This window comes from Mus caroli, chromosome 3, assembly GCF_900094665.2.
Source record: "Mus caroli chromosome 3, CAROLI_EIJ_v1.1, whole genome shotgun sequence".
In the NCBI taxonomy this organism is placed as follows: domain Eukaryota; kingdom Metazoa; phylum Chordata; class Mammalia; order Rodentia; family Muridae; genus Mus; species Mus caroli.
Window position 1 is genome coordinate 145601363 of NC_034572.1, and position 18649 is coordinate 145620011.

Genomic DNA, 18649 nt, shown 5'->3' on the forward strand with positions numbered 1-18649 from the left:
ATACAGTTGTAAGGGCTCACACCCCACTGTAGTCATACAGTTGTAAGGGCTCACACCCCACTGTAGTCATACAGTTGTAAGGGCTCACACCGTCTTTTGGACCTCAGCCAGAATTGATTTGTTATGAACATGCGAATTGTCAGTGTTTATCCAGTGATGCTGCTGTCTGCATTTAAAGTTTTAGCCTGGAGTTTTGGAGTGGAGGAGACATGATCTCACAATGCACAGCATGCTTGACATTTTCAGATTAAATTTTCAGGCAGGAAACAAAAATCCATTATTTTTTTTTCTCCTTGTTCCTAAATTTGACAGCAATCGTGGAAATTGTTTTGAAGCCACACTCTGGTATTTTCTGAGAAATCTCTCATGGTGTCCAACACCTTCAAATAACTTGTGAATTGGTAATGGTTAGAGGTCAGACCATGAGGAAAACCATGAATTTTTTTGAGCTTTGTGTTTGAAACATTAGCAAAAGAGCTTATTCAACCCACATGAATGAGGCTTAAACAACTCCTGCTCACACTGAGAGTGTGTTCATGCCATCCGTCCCACTCATTAATTACACATCAGTTCAGCATGCAATTTGTAGCTCTCACTGTGCACTTCCACTGCACTGGCTGCACCAGTGAGCCAGCAACTGCACACAGCAGCCTATATCCCACCGCGACTAGCATCTGCTCTGGCTCCTTTCCTAGGGACGCCTTCCTAAATCCAGAATTGCTTTTGTTATTTTACCTAGGAGCCCTAGAGTCAAAAGTCAATACTTCCATCAATCTTCCACATGATCTAGAAGTCTCAAAATAAATGTGTGAATTCTTCAGGTATTTTTACATTGTAGTAAATTATATGTCTGAATTAAGGAGGAAAGAGAATTCATGAGAAATTAGACTTGATTAACATCCAATTTTAAAAATGTCTCCCATTCCTTCCTTGGATATTTAGTTGTATTTTTTTTCTTCCTCTTCACTTATCCCCACTTTGTGTGTGTCCATATGTGTGTGCACACACATACTTCCATGCTCACATATAACCTTCTCCTCTGAGAAGGGGGAGGCCCCCGTGAGTATCTACCCACCTTGTCACATCAAGTCACTACAGGACTAGGTGAATCCTCTCCCACTGAAGTCAGATAAGCAGATCCAGTTAGGGGAATGGGATCCACCAGCAGGCAATGAATTCATGGATAAGCCTCTACTCTAGTTGTTGGGGGACCCTTATGAAGACGGAGCTGCACATCTCTATGTGTGTAGGAAGCCTAGGTCCAGCCCATGCTTGCTCTCTGATTGGGGTTCCAGTTACTGGGAACCTCCCAGGGTCCAGGTTAGCTGACTCTGTTGGTCGTTTGTGGAGTTCCCATCCCCTTCAGGTCCCTTAATCCTTCCCCCAACTACACAATACTCCCCAAGCTCTGTCTAAGGTTTGGCTGTGGGTCTCTAACCTCAAGAAATAGTAATAAAATCTGCATAATATTGGTACAGAAGCAGACAGGCTGATTAATGAAATCAAATAAAGACCCACAAATAAACCCATATGCCTATAAACAATTGATTTTTGACAAAGATGCCCAAACTATACAATGGGGAAAAAAGTATCTCCAACAAATGGTTCTGGTCTAACTGGATTTATACATGTAGAAGAATACAAATAGATCTTTATTGATCACTCAGCACAAAACTCAAGTCAAAGTGGATCAAAGGCCTCAACTCAAAACTGGATATTCTAAATCTAATAGAAGAGAAACTGAGGAGTAGCCCTGAACACATTGGAGCAGGAGACAACTTGCTGAACAGAACACCAACAGCTCAGGCACAAAGATCAACAATTAATAAATGTGATCTCATGAAACTGAAAAGCTTCTGTAAGGCAAAGGACACCGTCAATAGGACAAAAAGGCAGCTTACAGAATGGGAAAAGATCTTCCACAACCCAACATCTAACAGGGCTAATATACCAAACATATAAAGAACTCAAGAAGTTAGACACCAACAACCCAATAAACCAATTTTAAAAATGGGGGCACAGAGCTAAACAGAGAATTCTCAACAGAGGGGTCTCTTATGGCCAAGAAACACTTAAAGCAACGTTCAGTGTCCTTCGTCACCAGGTAAATGCAAATCAAAAATGACCCTGGGATTCCATCTTACACCCATTAGAGTGGCTAAGATCAAAAACTCAACTGACAACGCATGCTGGCGAGGATGTGGAGCCAATGTGTTTCAATGTGTATTTTGGAGATCCAAATTCAGGTCTTCATGCTTATGCAGGGAACACTTTGCCAATGTGCCATCTCCCCATGCTCACTTTTAACCCTGAACTTGGCAGTGAGTACAACTCTCCACTATGAAGCTTCAGGTTCTTGGTTTCCTCTTACCGTGCCTAGAGGAACCTTACCTGCAATGTTGGGTTCACCCAGTCAGTGGGGTTGTCACGGATGTGGCAGGTGCAGCTCATGCCATTCCAGAGCTCTTGGTTTACGCTTCCATCATAACAAGGACAGACACCTCCAGGCCACTCACTAATCCTCTCCCCCACATCCTACCTGGGCTTCTGGAGATTCACCTGTGTAGACACCACCCCCACGGGATCAGGTTTAAGTAGGGGAGGCATCATCCACTTTGATTATGCCTAAGAAACATCTGGAGGCCAGCTGGATGAGAGTCACAGTGGTTGGTGCAAGAAGTAAATCAGGGAGAAGACAGTAGTAGGTGTTCTGAATGACAGGGTTAGTAGGCAGGGTTAGTAGGCTGGGTGGGTTTATTGTGCAAATTAGGGGTTATCTGAGAAAGGACAGAAGGCTGATCCCTGCTACAGTGATCATTTTAGTGGGAACAGTAGGCACATAGAAAGCCCCCAGGAATAACTACCTCATGTGGTTGAATGGCTGAAAGAGCAAAGCTTTGTAAGGCAGCTGCAACACTTGATACAATGTGTCAGCTCTTCCCTACTTCTTCCAGAATTAAATTTCTTATTTTGTGATAATAATGGATACTTTGAAGTAACCTAAAATAGATACAAGGGCTGAAGATCCCATGAACAACAAAGCCAGGCAAAATTTCTAAGGGACAATACATATGAAAACAGGAGGAAACCTTATTTGAACTATGTTTCTTGTAACTGGAGACGATAAATGAAAAGAAAACTTGTGGCAAACAGTCAACCACCTTACATAACCAGGGTGAGGGGGCTTTCCTGCAGGCCATGAGGACCACCCACCTGATTAACTGATTATTTTCGTCCTTGCATTTCTGTATGTGCCCTGGAAGGCCTTTCTCTTCAGCATCCTCACTGGCAGCTCCTGTTGATGTCCAGTTCATAAACCACTGTTTGAGCAAATGAACTCTTTAAAGCTCTCATGGTGCCTGAGTTTAACCCTTCAGACACCACTAGTGCTTCTCGTTCATTTCCATCTTGGGTCACACGAATACTGTGTTCTTAGAATTTTTGTATCTGGTTCCGAGATAAGTATATGTAACAGATTTAACATGTAAGTATTTGTTATGGTTCTTACTTTTTAATTTTTGTTGACTTAATATTTGCTCAACAAAATATTGTAAGAAAGTCTATTTAGTCTTCCTCTCTAATTCCTAGCACAGTGCTCCTAACATAACAGAACGAAGGTTTGATTTTTGCCAGCTCCTGGAAGCAGAGACCAAACCAAAACTCCATAGGAATAGTAGGAGCTGAGATAATGTTTCAGGATAGTGACTCTAGTCAATTAGGCTACAGCAATCTAGAGAAAGCCGGATCCAGAGGAAGAAATAAACACTGAGACACAAAAGGCAGTTAGGAGCCCAAAGGACATGTTCAGAGAACGTCTCCATGACATAATACAGTCAATATATGAAAAATACAATGGAAAGAGAAAATATGAAAAGCTGTAATGAAAAAAGACTTGGTACATCCTCCACCACACCTGGGATACAGGAGTGTCATGAGCACTCTTCTACAGAACACAGTTGCTCCTCTGTTCAAAGTTAGAGCCAGAGGGCTGAGGTTCTCCCCCCACAGAGAGGTAGGCCTTGTGTTACAAGCCACCACTCCAGGACAGGCCTTCCCAAATCCACCTGGAATCTTCTGTACTCCCTGTCATACACACAGTTACTAGCTTCTTCCAGTTCTGTCAAGCGCTTACTCAGGGCTTACTCAAAGCTGCTCGCCACAGCTGATCTTCCATCTCAACCTAATCCTTTGGTGCCTCCCTCCCTGGCCACAGCACATTTGTTCTCTAGCACTCTAGTTCCTAACGTTCACTCTGTCCTATCCCGCTCCCGCCTGTGCCTGCTTCATAACCATTCTTCATTCGGAGTTCCACTTTCCCCGCCTTCCCTGGAGGAATTCCATCCTAACCCCTCCACTCTGCTGGCCCTTCTTCTGGGTTATGCATGTGTCCTCTCCTGGGCTAGCTTCAGGTTGTTACATCCATCATATTATCTGTGGTACCCATTCTATGAGGATAGCTCATGGCGGGTCATACACCATCTTTGAGTTTTGAAGGTGTTTTCCTGGGTATCAAACCTGGCCTTGCATATAGTGTGCAAATGCTCTATTGCTGAGCTACAACTCTGACCATTCCACACAATATTTGTGTTTCTAAAAGTCCTGACTAGGCCAAGGCTTGTCTATGAATAGTTGTTGAACAAAGGGGACCCACTGTCACCTGGTGAGGGCACCAGGATAACACAGGTCCTCAATAGAGCTGAATAACTCCAGAAATCATCAAGGGAAGAGGAAAGCCAGGTCCCCAGCAGAACAGAACAGCATGTTGTCTGCAGCAAACCAAAGGTGTGTGGCATCTGACTGACAGTCGCCCCTCATGTGCTCAAGCATTTGAACAACTGGTCTCCAGCTATGGCGCTGTTTGGAAAGACTCTGAGGTGCAGCCTTGCTGGAGGAAGTGCAGAACTGGGGGCCAGGCTTTGAGGTTATTTTAGCCTTGTACCTCTTCTAGTTGGCTTTCTGCTTTGTGTTTGTGGTTAAGATGTGATCTCTCGACTTCTGGTTCCTGTCACCTTGCCTGCCTCTTGCTTTCTGGCCATGACAGACTCTTATCCCTTCGGGGCAGTCGTGGTTTGAATAGGCGTAGCCCAGGGAGTAGCACTATTTGGAAGTGTGGCCTTGTTGGAGTAGGTGAAAGTGTGTCACTGTGGGCTTTAAGACCCTCATCCTAGCTGTGTGGAAGTCAGTCTTCCACTAGCAGCCTTCAGATGAAGATGTAGAACTCTCAGCTCCTCTTGCGCCATGCCTGCCTGGATGCTGCCATGCTCCCACCTTGATGATAATGGGCTGAACCTCTGAACCTGTAAGCCAGCCCCAGTTAAATGTTGTCCTTTATAAGACTTGCCTTGGTCATGGTGTCTGTTCATAGCAGTAAACCCTAAGACAGGAGTCATAAGCCCAAACAAACCCTTTCTTCCATAAGTTGCTTTTAGCCACTGTGTTTTGTCAGAGCAATAGAAAAATAACCAGTAGTCTGACTGACAGCCAAACCTGGTTGGCTTGATGAGGTGAGAAGTCCGGCACAGGGAAACAAAGACACAAACGAGGCCTGACAACTGTTTGATTGTTATGTGTTCTTAGAGTAAGCACTTTTATAAATTACCTTCATTATTTTACAGTCATTACCTAGTAACAAATGCCCGAAGAAAGTAGATCCGAGTCTATCAGCATCCAAGTCTATCTATCTGTCAGTGTCTCCTGAGAACAAAAGAGAACACCTAAGTGCTTCTCAGAGGCCCAAGGCCCAGAGCCATCAGGATTCACTGCTGTTGTCTATCCTGGAGTGATGAATTCCTGTGCTTAATTTACAAAATGCAGAAATGACAAGAGTTGCCTCAATGAGATGCAGTGGAAGATAATGAGCTACCGTGACACGTTTTGATTAGGACCAGGACACATTAAAAGCTCAGGCCTGATGACTGTTGTTTGTGAAAGCACTTTTTAGTCAATAACAGGGTTTTGTGTTTTCTTGACTGCTAAGCATTTTATCTGCTCTGTCTTCTCTGGGGGAGAGACACTTATATGAACATTCTCTCTAAAGTTATTAATCAGTTCCAATGCTTTTCTCATCGATGTTTCCAATAAGACTTATAAAGTGTATGCGCCTCTCTATATGTGCATTTGAAAGAGAGGGAGGAAGGAGAGAAGAAGGGAGAGGGACAAGGGAAGGGGGACAGGGAGGGAGAAGGAGGGAAAGGGAGAGAGGAAGGGGAGGGAGAGGGAGAGGGAGGGTTGGGGAGGAGGAGGGTGGGAGGGAGGAAAGGACTAGAGAGAGGGGGAACAGGGAGGAGAGAAGGAGGGGGGAGAAGGGGAGGAGGAGGGGGAGAGGTGGGTGTAGGCCAAAGGTCAATCAATGTTAGGGGTCTTCCTTTATTGCTCTCTGTGTTATTCTCTAAGACATGGTCTCTCACTAAACCATGAGTGACCAATTGACCAGGCTGGTGACGGGATAAAGTTCATCACCATGGGAAAAGCAGGCATGACAGCAGGAGTCCAGAGCTGCCAATCACATGTGGATCAGTGCAGGGAAGCAAAGAAAGAGCCACCACAGATGCTCACTGCATGCCCAGTTTCACGTGGTTCTGACACTCTGAGCTCAGATCCCCACGCTTGGGTGGCAGGAGCTTTACTAACTGAGCTATCTACCCAGGCTTATTATAACATTTTAAAGTAAATCTGGAACTCTTGAAGTCTAGAATGGTTCTTCAGATGACTTTTGTCTTGATTACACTATCATCTTGAGGCAGAACCAGGTGTGTGTGTGTGCATGTGTGTGTTGTGTGCTGTGGTATCTGTGTGTGTGTGTGTGTGTGTGAGTGTATTTCACATCAGGAACTGTGTAGCCTAAAAAGGAGTTTATATGAAGCCTTTGGCCTGACGTGACATATGTCTATTAACTCTTTATTAATCTGTTTTACTATAAAAAGAATTTCAGAGACAAATTGTTGTCAAAGTCAGTTCCATAAAGATAGTGTAAGCCTTAACAAGACATTGTTAAACTGACACTGTCGCCAACAGTACTTAGGGGTTTAACTTGGGATTCTATTAGCATAAATCTTTTCTATGTGTCCCTGAAATGTTTCCTTTTAAAAAAAGATTTTATATTTGCTTGTGTGTGAGTGGGTATGTGTGAATGGGTGTGTATGTGAGTGTGTGTGAGTGTGTATGTGTGTGTGACTATGTATGTGAGTGTCTGTGTGTCTGTGTATATGTATGTATGAGCACCTGAGAAAGCCAGAAGAGGACCCTGGACCCCCTGGAGTTGGAGTGTTAGATCCTTGTGAACTATCCACTTGGCAGTAAGCATTTTTAGCTATGGAATCATCCCTCCAGTCTTTTGCATCCAAATCATTTGCTTCATAGTTCTCCTACTAATGCCTTCCCTTGCACTTAAGGTAATTTAAAAACATCAGCAAGTCTATCGGACTTGATTTTTCTAGTGTCTGTCAATAAAGCCAACAGAGGAGTGATTTACTCTGAAAGCTGGCTCTTCCATCACCCATGCAGCCCGACACATCGAGAACACTGAATTCAGTGCCAGTGTCCTTCTCACCGGGAGCTAGCAACAGGGTGGTGCCAACTTCCAGCTTCATTTTCTAACCAAGAGGAGGCAGCTTCACTGAGTCACTTGGCTTACTCTCTGCCTATGGAGTGTGAAGAAGACTGGCAGTGTGTGAGCTTCAGGAAGGGAAAAGGACGTCAGGACACGTGCTTCTTGCAGAGACCGAATGCTGGGAGCTATAAATACAGTCCCTGGTTGCTCTTCTCATTTTATTGCTGTTTAGGAATACACATAATTTACACCCCAGGACTGTGGCTCTTGCTTTGCTGGTTGGTATAATGGCAACACTGTGTACAAACGACTTCATTGTCCAGGGCTTTTGATTTACTTTTTAAGGTAAAGGAGGAAAAAATGAAAGCGAAGTCATACTTTACCTTTCAGAGTGCACAATAACAACAATGCTGAAAAGCAATGGGATTCACGCCTCGATTCTGCTCTGGCTCCGTTAAAATCGTTCACACTTATGAAGACCTGTGTAGGTTGGTCAGTGAAATAGGTCGCCCTGAGCAACACAAAGATGCGGCCTCCAGGAGCAGCAAGGACACTTTCCTGAGGTAGCAAGCACTCTCTAACCAGAAGGCCCCTCACCCACACACACCCTGTAGGCTTTGACAAATCCTCTTTGCCCAGACAGCAATATCCCTTAAAATCTTGAGGTTCTAGTATTATTACTACATTTTGTACCAAAAAAAAAAAAAGCTATTTAGTTAACTTAAAAACATTTTGAGCAACCGAAATACAATTCAAAGGGATGTGCAGTAGGGAGATCCCCTAACTGAGAAGGGGGTGCAGGGCAGATGAAGAAAGCCCACAGAGCTTTCTGAGCTCTGGGACAGTGCCCACTGCAGAGAAGAGGCTTGTGTGCCACGTCACAGCTCCTACTCGACTTAAATACTCCATCACTCCGACACACCCTTCCCGTTGACAGGAGCGTGTCCTCCATGTCCTGCTTGATGTTACATGGTGATTGAGTGTCCCCCAAGCCACAGAGAAGTGAGAAAAACCAAGCATAGGTTGGGAGGCTTCTGCTCTCTCTCTCTCTCTGAGTGTGTGTGCACGCATGTGTGTGTGTGTGTGTGTGTGTGAGAGAGAGAGAGAGAGAGAGCGACAGGGGGTGTGTGTGGGGATGATAATGTGTGTGGGGAGCAAGTGCGTGTACAGATTGAAAATATCCATTTCAGGGGATCAAGCTGCAGCTTGGTTGGTAGAGTGCTTGCCTGACCTTCAATAGGCCTTGAGTTCCACATCCTACATTTCGTATTCCAGGTGAGCATGGTGGTACATGCCTATAATACCAGCACTAGGGAGGTGGAGGCAGGAGGATCAGAAATTCAAGGTCATCTTCAGCTATGTAGCAAGGCTAAGCTCAGCCTGAGCGTCATGACCCCCCTGCCTAACACATGACACCCCACCTCAAAGATAAATAAAAAGTAAATAAATAAATTCATTTCAAAGAATGCCAAGAACGGATTGCTCTTCCCCCTTATACGCCCACTCTGTAAAAGCAAAACTCCCAACATTATATGATGCAATTACTGAAATGAGAGAATACAGACTCTAGCTAATAAACTTGTCCATGCTCTTACAACAGCTGGTGCAGTGGAATAAGGAATAATTCTGCTTGTAATTCCTTTTAGCCCATGTGTCCATTATCTGAAGAAATTCAACTGGCGAACTCTGATATAAATCAAGAGGCTTCTTCATCCGTTTCCCAACTATAGCGTCCTTCTCAGTGTAAAGTCTTGCATTTCCTCATCTCCTCTTATGAAATGTCCACAGGGGAAATGGTTGCATGGTTGCTTCACTATCTAACACAGACTACAGAGATTCATTGGTTATCACCCAATCTTACAAATAAAATATTTTCTTATATATTACTTATTCTCCTCTCTCTTTCTCTCTCTCTTCCTCTGCATGTGTGCATGTGTATGTGTGTGTATGTATGTATGTGTGTGTGTGTATATGTGTGTGTGTGTGTGTGTGTGTACGTGTGTGTGTGTACGTGTGTGTGTGTGTGTGCGCACACACACACACAGTCAGAGGACAACTTGGGAGACTAGGTTCTCTCCTTTCATCACCTGGGATTAGGGAACTGAACCCAGGGTGTTACTGTGGCGTCCAGTACCCTTCCTGGCTGAGCCCTCTCACTAATTATCAGCCACATTAAGAATAGCTTGTTCAGTGGTGCTGAGTGGTTTGTCTTTCCGGCTTAGTGAAATGCCCAAAGGCACAAAGCTTTGGTGCACTTTGGCAAATAACGCAGGCATTGTATTTTGGCCTTCAGTTTTCAGGCACTTAAATGTTTTTGGGGTTTTGTTTTTTCTTTTTTGTTATTCCTTTAAAAATAAAGCAGTCGTTATAGTTGTCTCTGGTTGGAGCTTGTTCCTCCTGTGATTCTGTTGGCCCCCGTCAGCAGACCGGGGAGTATAGCTCTCTCCTGAGTTTCAGTGGTCAGAGTACTCTCTGCAGGCAAGCTCTCCTCTTGCAGGGAGGGTGCACAGGTATCTGGCGTTCGGACCTGCCTACTGACTGAAGATGAAGGCCCAAAACAGGGCCTGTCCCAGAAGCTGTGTCGCTTCTGTAGTTTGCACTCTCACCTGTGCAGACTAGTCTCTGAGGGATCCGGGACCCAAGATGGCTCCCCCCAGTGCTCTGCAGCAGAGCCCTCCCGGGCAGGGTGGACACCTCTCCTCTAGAAAGCACCCAAGGAGCTGAAGGGGTCTGCAACGCTATAGGTGGAACAACAATATGAACTAACCAGTACCCCCAGAGCTCGTATCTCTAGCTGCATATGTAGCAGAGGATGGCCTAGTCAGCCATCACTGGGAAGAGAGGCCCCTTGGTCTTGCAAACTTTATACGCCTCAGTACAGGGGAATGCCAGGGCCAAGAAGTGGGAGTGGGTGGGTAGGGGAGCAGGGCGGAGGGAAGGTATAGAGAACTTTCGGGATAGCATTTGAAATGTATATAAAGGAAATATCTAATAATAAATAAATGAAAAAAATAAAGCAGTCTTGCATATATGCTTTCCGAGTCTGCCCATCTCCCAACCTCCCCCCCCCTTCCCCCCCCCGAGCTAGGCTGGAAGTATGTCTCTATGATAGAGCACTTGCCCGGCATCCACAGGCAGTGGGTTTGACCACTAACACCACAAAGGCTAAGAAACAAAGTTATAAGGACTTCTTGACCAATGATAATTCAAACAAAAACAAATTTGTGTTTTGTTTAAGCTTTTAAATAGCTAGATATTTGTTTAGCTTTTCATTAGTTAGATGACAGCTAGCATTGCATTGAGATTTCAAAAATCTATAAAAGGGAACTTAGTATCCAAAAGTCACACAGTTCATAAGTCCTAGTGCCCAAAGTACCGAGAGAGTCAGCTCACTCAGTTAACGTCAATAAGCAACTTCCCTAATTCTAAATACACCAAATCCCCCCAAAAAACTTTACCCAAACCCTGGGAACACTCAACTTTTGACTCTCTAATCAAAAACGTAAGGCTCAATAAAGACACGGCGAGAAATTACGTCTAACACTATGGTGAGCAAAGGTCAGCACATTGAAGAAAATTTCATGAAGAACCAAATGCACCAGACTTCCGAATTCCTGTCATTTAAAGTCACCCCTGCAAACAAGACTGCATGCACAGACATAACGAAACGATCGCGGAGGAGCTCAGTGTGGACTGCATGCACAGACATAACGAAACGATCGCGGAGGAGCTCAGTGTAGACTGCATGCACAGACATAACGAAACGATCGCGGAGGAGCTCAGTGTAGACTGCATGTACAGACATAACGAAACGATCGTGGAGGAGCTCAGTGTGACTGGAAGAATGTTGACAAGATCCTGATGAGCTGGCGCACTGTCCCTGCCCTTCTGACTATTAGATTTTCTTTTCAGTCAAGATGGGCTATTTCTTTAGTCCCAGCTCCCAACAGATAAACAATCGATGAAGAAGTAGGAAAAAAAAAAGAATCAGTTGATGTCCATTACAATTTAACTACATTGTTCAGACACATCTCGATTCGGTGGTGATACGTTTGGTTAAAAAAAAAATCCCTGGCCAGGGACATAGCTCAGTGGTGGAGGGCTTTCCTAGCATACATACGACCCTTGGTTCAATCCCAGGCACCACAAAATAGACAACCAAAGCTATTGGGTCAACTTAGTAATTCATTAACAGGCACATTTAAAAGAAAACAGCAAGTTGTTATGAAAGTTTAGATCCCTTCATTATTAATGTGGGTTTTCTTCAAGAACATCTATTTGGGGGACAACAGTAGTTTCCTCAAAAGACATAGTTTTACTAGTGAGAGTTTCAGATCCTAGAAGATGAGCATTGGGGGGAGGGAGTACAAGAAAAAGGAAGAGACACAGAAATCCTGCGTTGATGTCAACCCGCTAAATGACTCTTTTCACAGTCTATGGACTCTTTACACATATGTTGTCCAGTCAATCCTCATAAGCACAGTGGGACAGCATGGGGGATGAGATCCATTTTACAGGTAAGGTATGTGAGTTACAGAGAAGGTCATGCTGTCTGCAGGATACATAGGTGTCCATTGAGTGATGCCAGTGGCACGTAAGACATACAATCAAGATGTCTGGTGCATGTTAAACATGGTCTCAACATTGTCATCCACCACCATGTCACCTCCTTTCTCTAGCTGTACCGACATCACAAGGTACACAGCTTAGCTATGTCCTACCTTGTGGGGCGTTAGGATATTAAACGGCAGTGGAGCTGAGGTTTCATATAAAGTTTTGAACTTCAGGGACCTAAGAGAAGCACCAAGAAGTTTCTCCTCTCTGTGGTCCTCGGGAGGCAAGCGGTTAATCCTTCTACACGGATGGGGAGGGAGTCTGTTCTGTTTGTTGCAGGAAATCCAATCCCTGAGACTGCAAAAAGTATGCAAGGGATTCTGAACATCTTTCCGTTCAGTTTATGGTGCATAGCTTCATATATGTTTCCCCACAAATTATACACTCCTCACATACTAGGAACATACGGTGTCCTGGGCAAGCACTGTTCTATGAGCTTGAAACAGTCCAGGAAGAAACTGAGTCTTTACTCTCATCTAATTTTTATGTGTGTGGTGCCTACATGCGTGTGCATGGTTGCGTGTGCCGTGCATGTGGAGGGCGTCAGACGACCTATGCTATTGCTCTCTGCTTTATCCTTTCAAGATGAGGGTTCCTCACTAAGCCTCACTGTGTTTTAGCAAGGCTGGCTGACCAACCAGCCAACTCCAGCAGTCCTCCTATCTCTGTCCCTCCTCAGCACTGGGGATGCACATAATCTCAGCCATGCCTAGCTTTATATAGGGGTTCTGTGCGCCTGTCTTAGTTATTGTCAACATGACCCCAAACTAGACATCCCTAGGAAGAGAAAATCTCAACCAAGAGTGTGTCCCATCAGACTGTTCTCTGGAAATGTGTGGGCATTTTCTTGATTGCTGATTGATGTAGAAAGGTTTAGGCCCACTGTGGGCAGTACCATCCCTAGGCAGTTGATCTGAAAGGTCTCTTTCTTTGTTGAGTCTCTGGGTGGTTTAGGTATCAGAGTAATTGTGGCATCATAGAATGAGTTAGGTAGTGTTCCTTCTGTTTCTATTTCATGGAATAGTTTGAGGAGTATTGGCATTAGCTATTCTTTGAAGTTCTGGTAGAATTTTGCACTAAAGCCATCTGGCCCTGGGCTCTTTTTGGTTGGGAAGTTTTTAATGACTTCTTCTATTTCCTTAGGAGATGTGGGCCTGTTTAGATAGTTACCTGCTCTTGATTTAACTCTGGTAAATAGTATCTGTCTAGAAAACATCCATTTCATCTATATTTTCCAGTTTCGTTGAGCATAGGCTTTTGTAGTAGGATCTGATGATTTTTTTGGTTTCCTCAGTTTCCGTTGTTATGTTTTCGTTTCTGATTTTGTTAATATAGATACTGTCTTTGTGCCCTTTAGTTAGTTTGGCTAGGGGTTTATGGGTGTGTGTTTGGGGTTGGGTGGGGACATCCTCTTAGAGGAGGGGGAGGAGGAATGGGATGAGGAACTGTTGGAGGGAGGGCAGAATGGAAGGATGATAACAACTGGACTGTAAAAAATATTAAAGATTAAAAAAGAGAGAGAAGAAGAAGAAGAAGGGTAGCTGAACAGCCTGAGAGAGCAAACCAGAGAGCAGCATTTCTCTGGTTTCTGCTTCAAGTGCCCCCCCCCCCCCGGCTTCCCTCAACAATGGACTGTAACCTGAAAGAAATAATAGACCTTCCCTTCCCTGAGTGGCGTTTGGTTACAGTGGTTATTACAACAAGAGAACAGTGTCCTAACTCAGTAATCCCCCTTACTGCCAAACACCCCTCACAGCCAGCAGAGTAATCTCTAAGTGAATATTTACTAAGTGACCACAGGAGACCGTTGGAAGTAGTGGGTAGAAGCTGGGCAGGGACTGGGGGAGAGGAGAGAAAGGAAAAACCTTGAGTCTAACCTATGAATTGATAGATTTTTCTATTAAGATCTTAACATGGCGGTGATGAGGAAAGATGGCCATTTTTGTTACTTAGCTCATCTTTAACAACAGGAGTGCCACAGAGTTCTGAAAGGAAACCATGATCTCGGGGCTGAGAGAGAAAACGGTCTCAACAGTGTTTATGACTTTGGCAAGCTACTCTCCCTCTCCCTCTCTCTCTTTCCTTTTCCTTCCTTCCTTCCTTCCTTCCTTCCTTCCTTCCTTCCTTCCTTCCTTCCTTCCTTTCTCTCTCTCTCTCTCTCTTTTTTTTTTCCAAATTATCCTCTTGGGAGCTCAGCCTGTGTTCCCTGACTTCCAAAAGGTGACTTCGCAGGGCAAGTTTTCTCCTGTAATTAGAGGCATTTATCTTAGGACTCATTTGACTACAGCAGTGAGGTCACAGGCTGCCAGCCCCACTGTCACAGCCTCCCTCAATTACAGGCAGTGGCACTTCACCTCCATGCAAAATATTAGTAAATTAGCACTCCTCACTCTGCATTCATTTGGGAAATCTGCTCAGCTTGTGAGGAAGGTGAGAGGCAGGCAAGTCATCAGGACAGCTCGTGATACCTTTAAACCTTGTACATATCATTAAAAACTCTGGCTTTGTTTCTTGCAGTTGGGATTTAGTCTGTGGGGTTAATTTCTTTTATTATGCACAAGGCAGGAATCAGCACTGTTAATTGGTGAGCAAAACACAACGCTCACGCACGCACACACACACATCATAGAAAAATCCACCCCAACGTTCCCAAATCTTTCTTAGAACTCAGTGTCTGTTTAAGCCAAATAAATAAATAAATAAATAAATGACCTCTGGCCCGATAAGTTGTTTCCAGATCAGATTTACAACTCTGACTTAAAGCACAAATCACAATATGAAGACTGCACAGAGATTACTATTAACTCGCCATATCTCAGGGCATTAAGATGTGTTCACCCAGGCATCCTTAGGGCTGTGACTGTGCTTCGGTTGTTACATAAACACTGAAAGAACGGGGTGGGTAGACATCATTTTCACCAAATTCCCAGAGGAATGCACTTGCCCACTAGGCAAGAACTCCCATTCTCAGGTAAAGGGACAGAGAACAGGAAAGTGCGGACTGAGTCTGCCGACCATAGACCAGCTGCTGGGTACATGCTGTGGATTTGTGGCACAAGGAACTATTTTCTGGCCCATGATCTCTGTCTTTGCTGTGACTTAATACTTGAGTCAGGCTGGCCTTTACCTCTGAAGCTGACACTTAGACATGAAGGGTCTGAAGGCCTAGTATCATCCTTCATTGGAACACTGAATATCAACAACCTTAGAACCAACCTAGCATGTAGGAAAACCTTTACATTAGCACGTGTGTGTATGCATGCACTCTATTAAAGGATCAGAAAGATGGACACCTCCCATCTCAACTCTAGCTCTCATTTACACGACAAACCATCAGAGAACATTACGGCAGAGTCAGGATCCGTTACCTTTCATAGGACATGACAAAGGCCAACTTAAACATCAACTCTCCTGCCACACCACGCCAACTGCTCTCTACTGAGGTCATGAGGCCTCGATAAACAGAGAAATGGGCACATGTTGCTTAAAACTACCCAGGCTGTGGCTTCAACCACTTTAAACTCAGATGATAGAGAACTGAGACAAGGTTAACTCATCCTCTTTCATAAAAATCCAACTAAAATGCAAGGTTTTAAAAATCATTATTGCTAAATCATGGGATATTACTAGAAATGACTACCCCAAAGCCACTCCTTAAAATCAAGATCATTTCCAAGTGAGAGCATGGGCTGGTTGGAGGTCTGAAGGTCATTCTTGTGCAGTCATGTCCCCGTGAAGCCAACTTACAGTCACGATGAGTCCCTTCTCCTGGAAGTACTTTACTAGTGGGGCGGCATTCTGCTTGAAGTTCACTAGTCTCCTTTGGGTTGCTTTCAGGTTGTCATCCGGCCGCCCCTGCTGCTCCGCACGCTTCTGTAATCTCTCCTTGAGCCTCTGGTTGGCGCAAGCCAGGAACACCACCAGGTCAGGAGTGCAGATCTGAGGGAAGCAGACAGGCAGACAGACAGGTGTTTATGATGTCAAGCAACACCCTGTACTGGCTAGTTTTGTGTCAACTTGACACAGCTGGAGTTATCACAGAGGAAGGAGCTTCAGTTGAGGAAATGCCTCCATGAGATCCAACTGTAAGGCATTTTCTCAATTAGTGATCAAGGGGGAAAGGCCCCTTGTGGGTGGTTGTGGGTGGTGCCATCTCTGGGCTGGTAGTCTTGGTTCTATAAGAGAGCAAGCTGAGCAAGCCAGGGGAAGCAAGCCAGTAAAGAACATCCCTTCATGGCCTCTGCATCAGCTCCTGCTCCCTGACCTGCTTGAGTTCCAGTCCTGACTTCTTTCAGTGATGAACAGCAATGTGGATGTGTAAGCTGAATAAACCCTTTCCTCCCCAACTTGCTTCTTGGTCATGATGTTTGTGCAGGAATAGAAACCCTGACTAAGACACACACACATCGACAGCAGCAGGACCCTCTGATGGTTCTGTTGTAATGGCCATGTCCTTGTCTCTTTCTGTCTTTTCCAGCTTATTTCCTGAGCTGCTCTCCACACAAGGCCAGGACTGCCTCGTCTTATTGTCGTCTCTGTAACTGACAGCCTATCCCATGTGGCAGTGTGTGGTAGCCTTTTGTACTTCAAAAAACACATTTTCTGTCTATGCTCACATATATTTTCAGGCTGAACTTTGCCAGAGCATACATAACCTGATGTTACAGGAGAGGTGATCCCTGGGCCCAGTTATCTGCAGCAAGTTGTCTGCAGTTCCTTATAATATGATTAAGCTCCACAGCATTCTACAGGATAATACACATCAAGTCTGTTTTGTAATGAGCAGAACAAGGCTTTGAGAGTCCAGAGCTCTGATGAGTTCACATGGTCACTAAAGTCTATGTTGAATCTTGCTCTGTTTGGTCTGTGACCTCTCTTCTTTTCCCCGTCACACAGAAGGCCAGTCACACCAGAAGGCCAGAGTCCTTCATCAAATACCAAGGAGTTATGTGGATACAGCTTAAAAAATAACCAGTTTTTAGGTTGTTTTCCAAGTCTCCAAGCATATCCCGCCCTGCCCCCCACCCCCAGGCTTGCTTTTCTGCAGAGCCTCTCCTGTTTGGTTTCCATCTGCAAATCCATACTGATTCCAGGTACACACTGTCTCCACTGACTTTCAGCAGCCCTCAGCTATGTCTTTGCCATAGTTCTTTCCAGAAGTCTTAATGTAACTTGTGATTCAGCCAGGTCCAAAATCAACCTTAGCACTTTCTACCTCAATCATGTCACAGTAAAACTCCTCCCCTCCCCCTTCCCCTCCCCTTCCCCTCCCCCTTCCCTTTCTTCTTCCCCTCCCCTCTTCCCCTCCCCTCTTCCCCTCCCCCTTCCCTCACTAACCCCTCCCTTCCCACTCTCTCTTCTCCCTCCTTCCCCTCCTTCTTCTGGTAGCAAGGCCCCTTTCTTAAATCTCTGAACTAGAAGCCTTAATAAGCATCTGTCACCCTCACCAGCCTCCAGTCTGACCCAGGGATCGCCACACCTCTTGGTTTGTCTCTGAGAGCCTTTCAGCCTCCCTCCAGTGCCCCAGCACCTGATCATAGTGCATCAGGGAAAGGGACAGAGAGCACGCACCCAGAATGAGATTGTCTTTAGTTTCCATCTAGGACAGTGGTTCAGAACCTTCCTAACACCATGACCCTTTAAAAGGTCACCATCCTCATGATGTGGTGACCCCAACTATGAAATTATTTTTGTTGTTATTTCATAACTGTTTTGAATCATAATATAAATGTTTGATATGCAGAATACCTGATGTGCGATCCTTGTGGAAGGGGTCACAACCTACAGGTTGAGAACCACTAATCTAGAATTTGTCATTTGGCAGATGTTTGTCCTTTGGCAAACTTCAGTCTTTCTGGACCCATTTTCTTACATAAAGGGGAGATTTTCAATACAGTAATTTAGCATTCCCCTTTAAAAACAAACGAAAGAAATACAAACAAGACCCACCTGTGGCTGAGGTGATGGCTTGGTCAGTTAAGGGCTTGCTAGGCAAGCATGAGGATCTGGGCTCAGATGCCCAGAGCCCCGTGTAAAAGCCAGGCACCGGTGCCTTCTATAATCCTCTCTAGTCTGCCAGCCCTGCTCAGCCAGAGGCTCAGGGCCAATGAGAGACTCTGCCTCCAAAAAAACTGTAACCTGGAGGGAACTGAGCAAGACCTTGGTGAGGCTGACCTCTGGCTTCCACACACATGCGCACATGTGCACACACACCATCTCATGCACACATGCGAAAACATATACATACATATACCATAGACATACACCGATAAATACACCCAAAAATGTAAACTGCTTTTGAATAACCTTAAAACCTTAGAAATTCACCTGCAGTTTTTATGACATACAATCAGGAGATCACTTGAAGCTAAAACTTTATTTTCTAAAATACTGTACTATAAAAGCTGTATCTATTATTATATGTAATATTCATCCTTAGAAGACATAAAAAGGACACATTTAAAATTACTTTAAATAAATTATGTA

At 44.7% G+C, this 18649-nt stretch overlaps 1 protein-coding gene across 1 annotated transcript in view; it reads right to left on the reverse strand.

Annotated features, from left to right (window-relative positions):
* Positions 1 to 18649, reverse strand: part of Ak5 (adenylate kinase 5) — a 190702-nt gene that overhangs the window by 122040 nt on the left and 50013 nt on the right. Inside the window, exon 6 of the mRNA XM_021158164.2 lies at positions 15911 to 16102. Coding sequence (XP_021013823.1) covers positions 15911 to 16102 — 192 coding nt within the window. The remainder of the gene's footprint in view (positions 1 to 15910; positions 16103 to 18649) is intronic.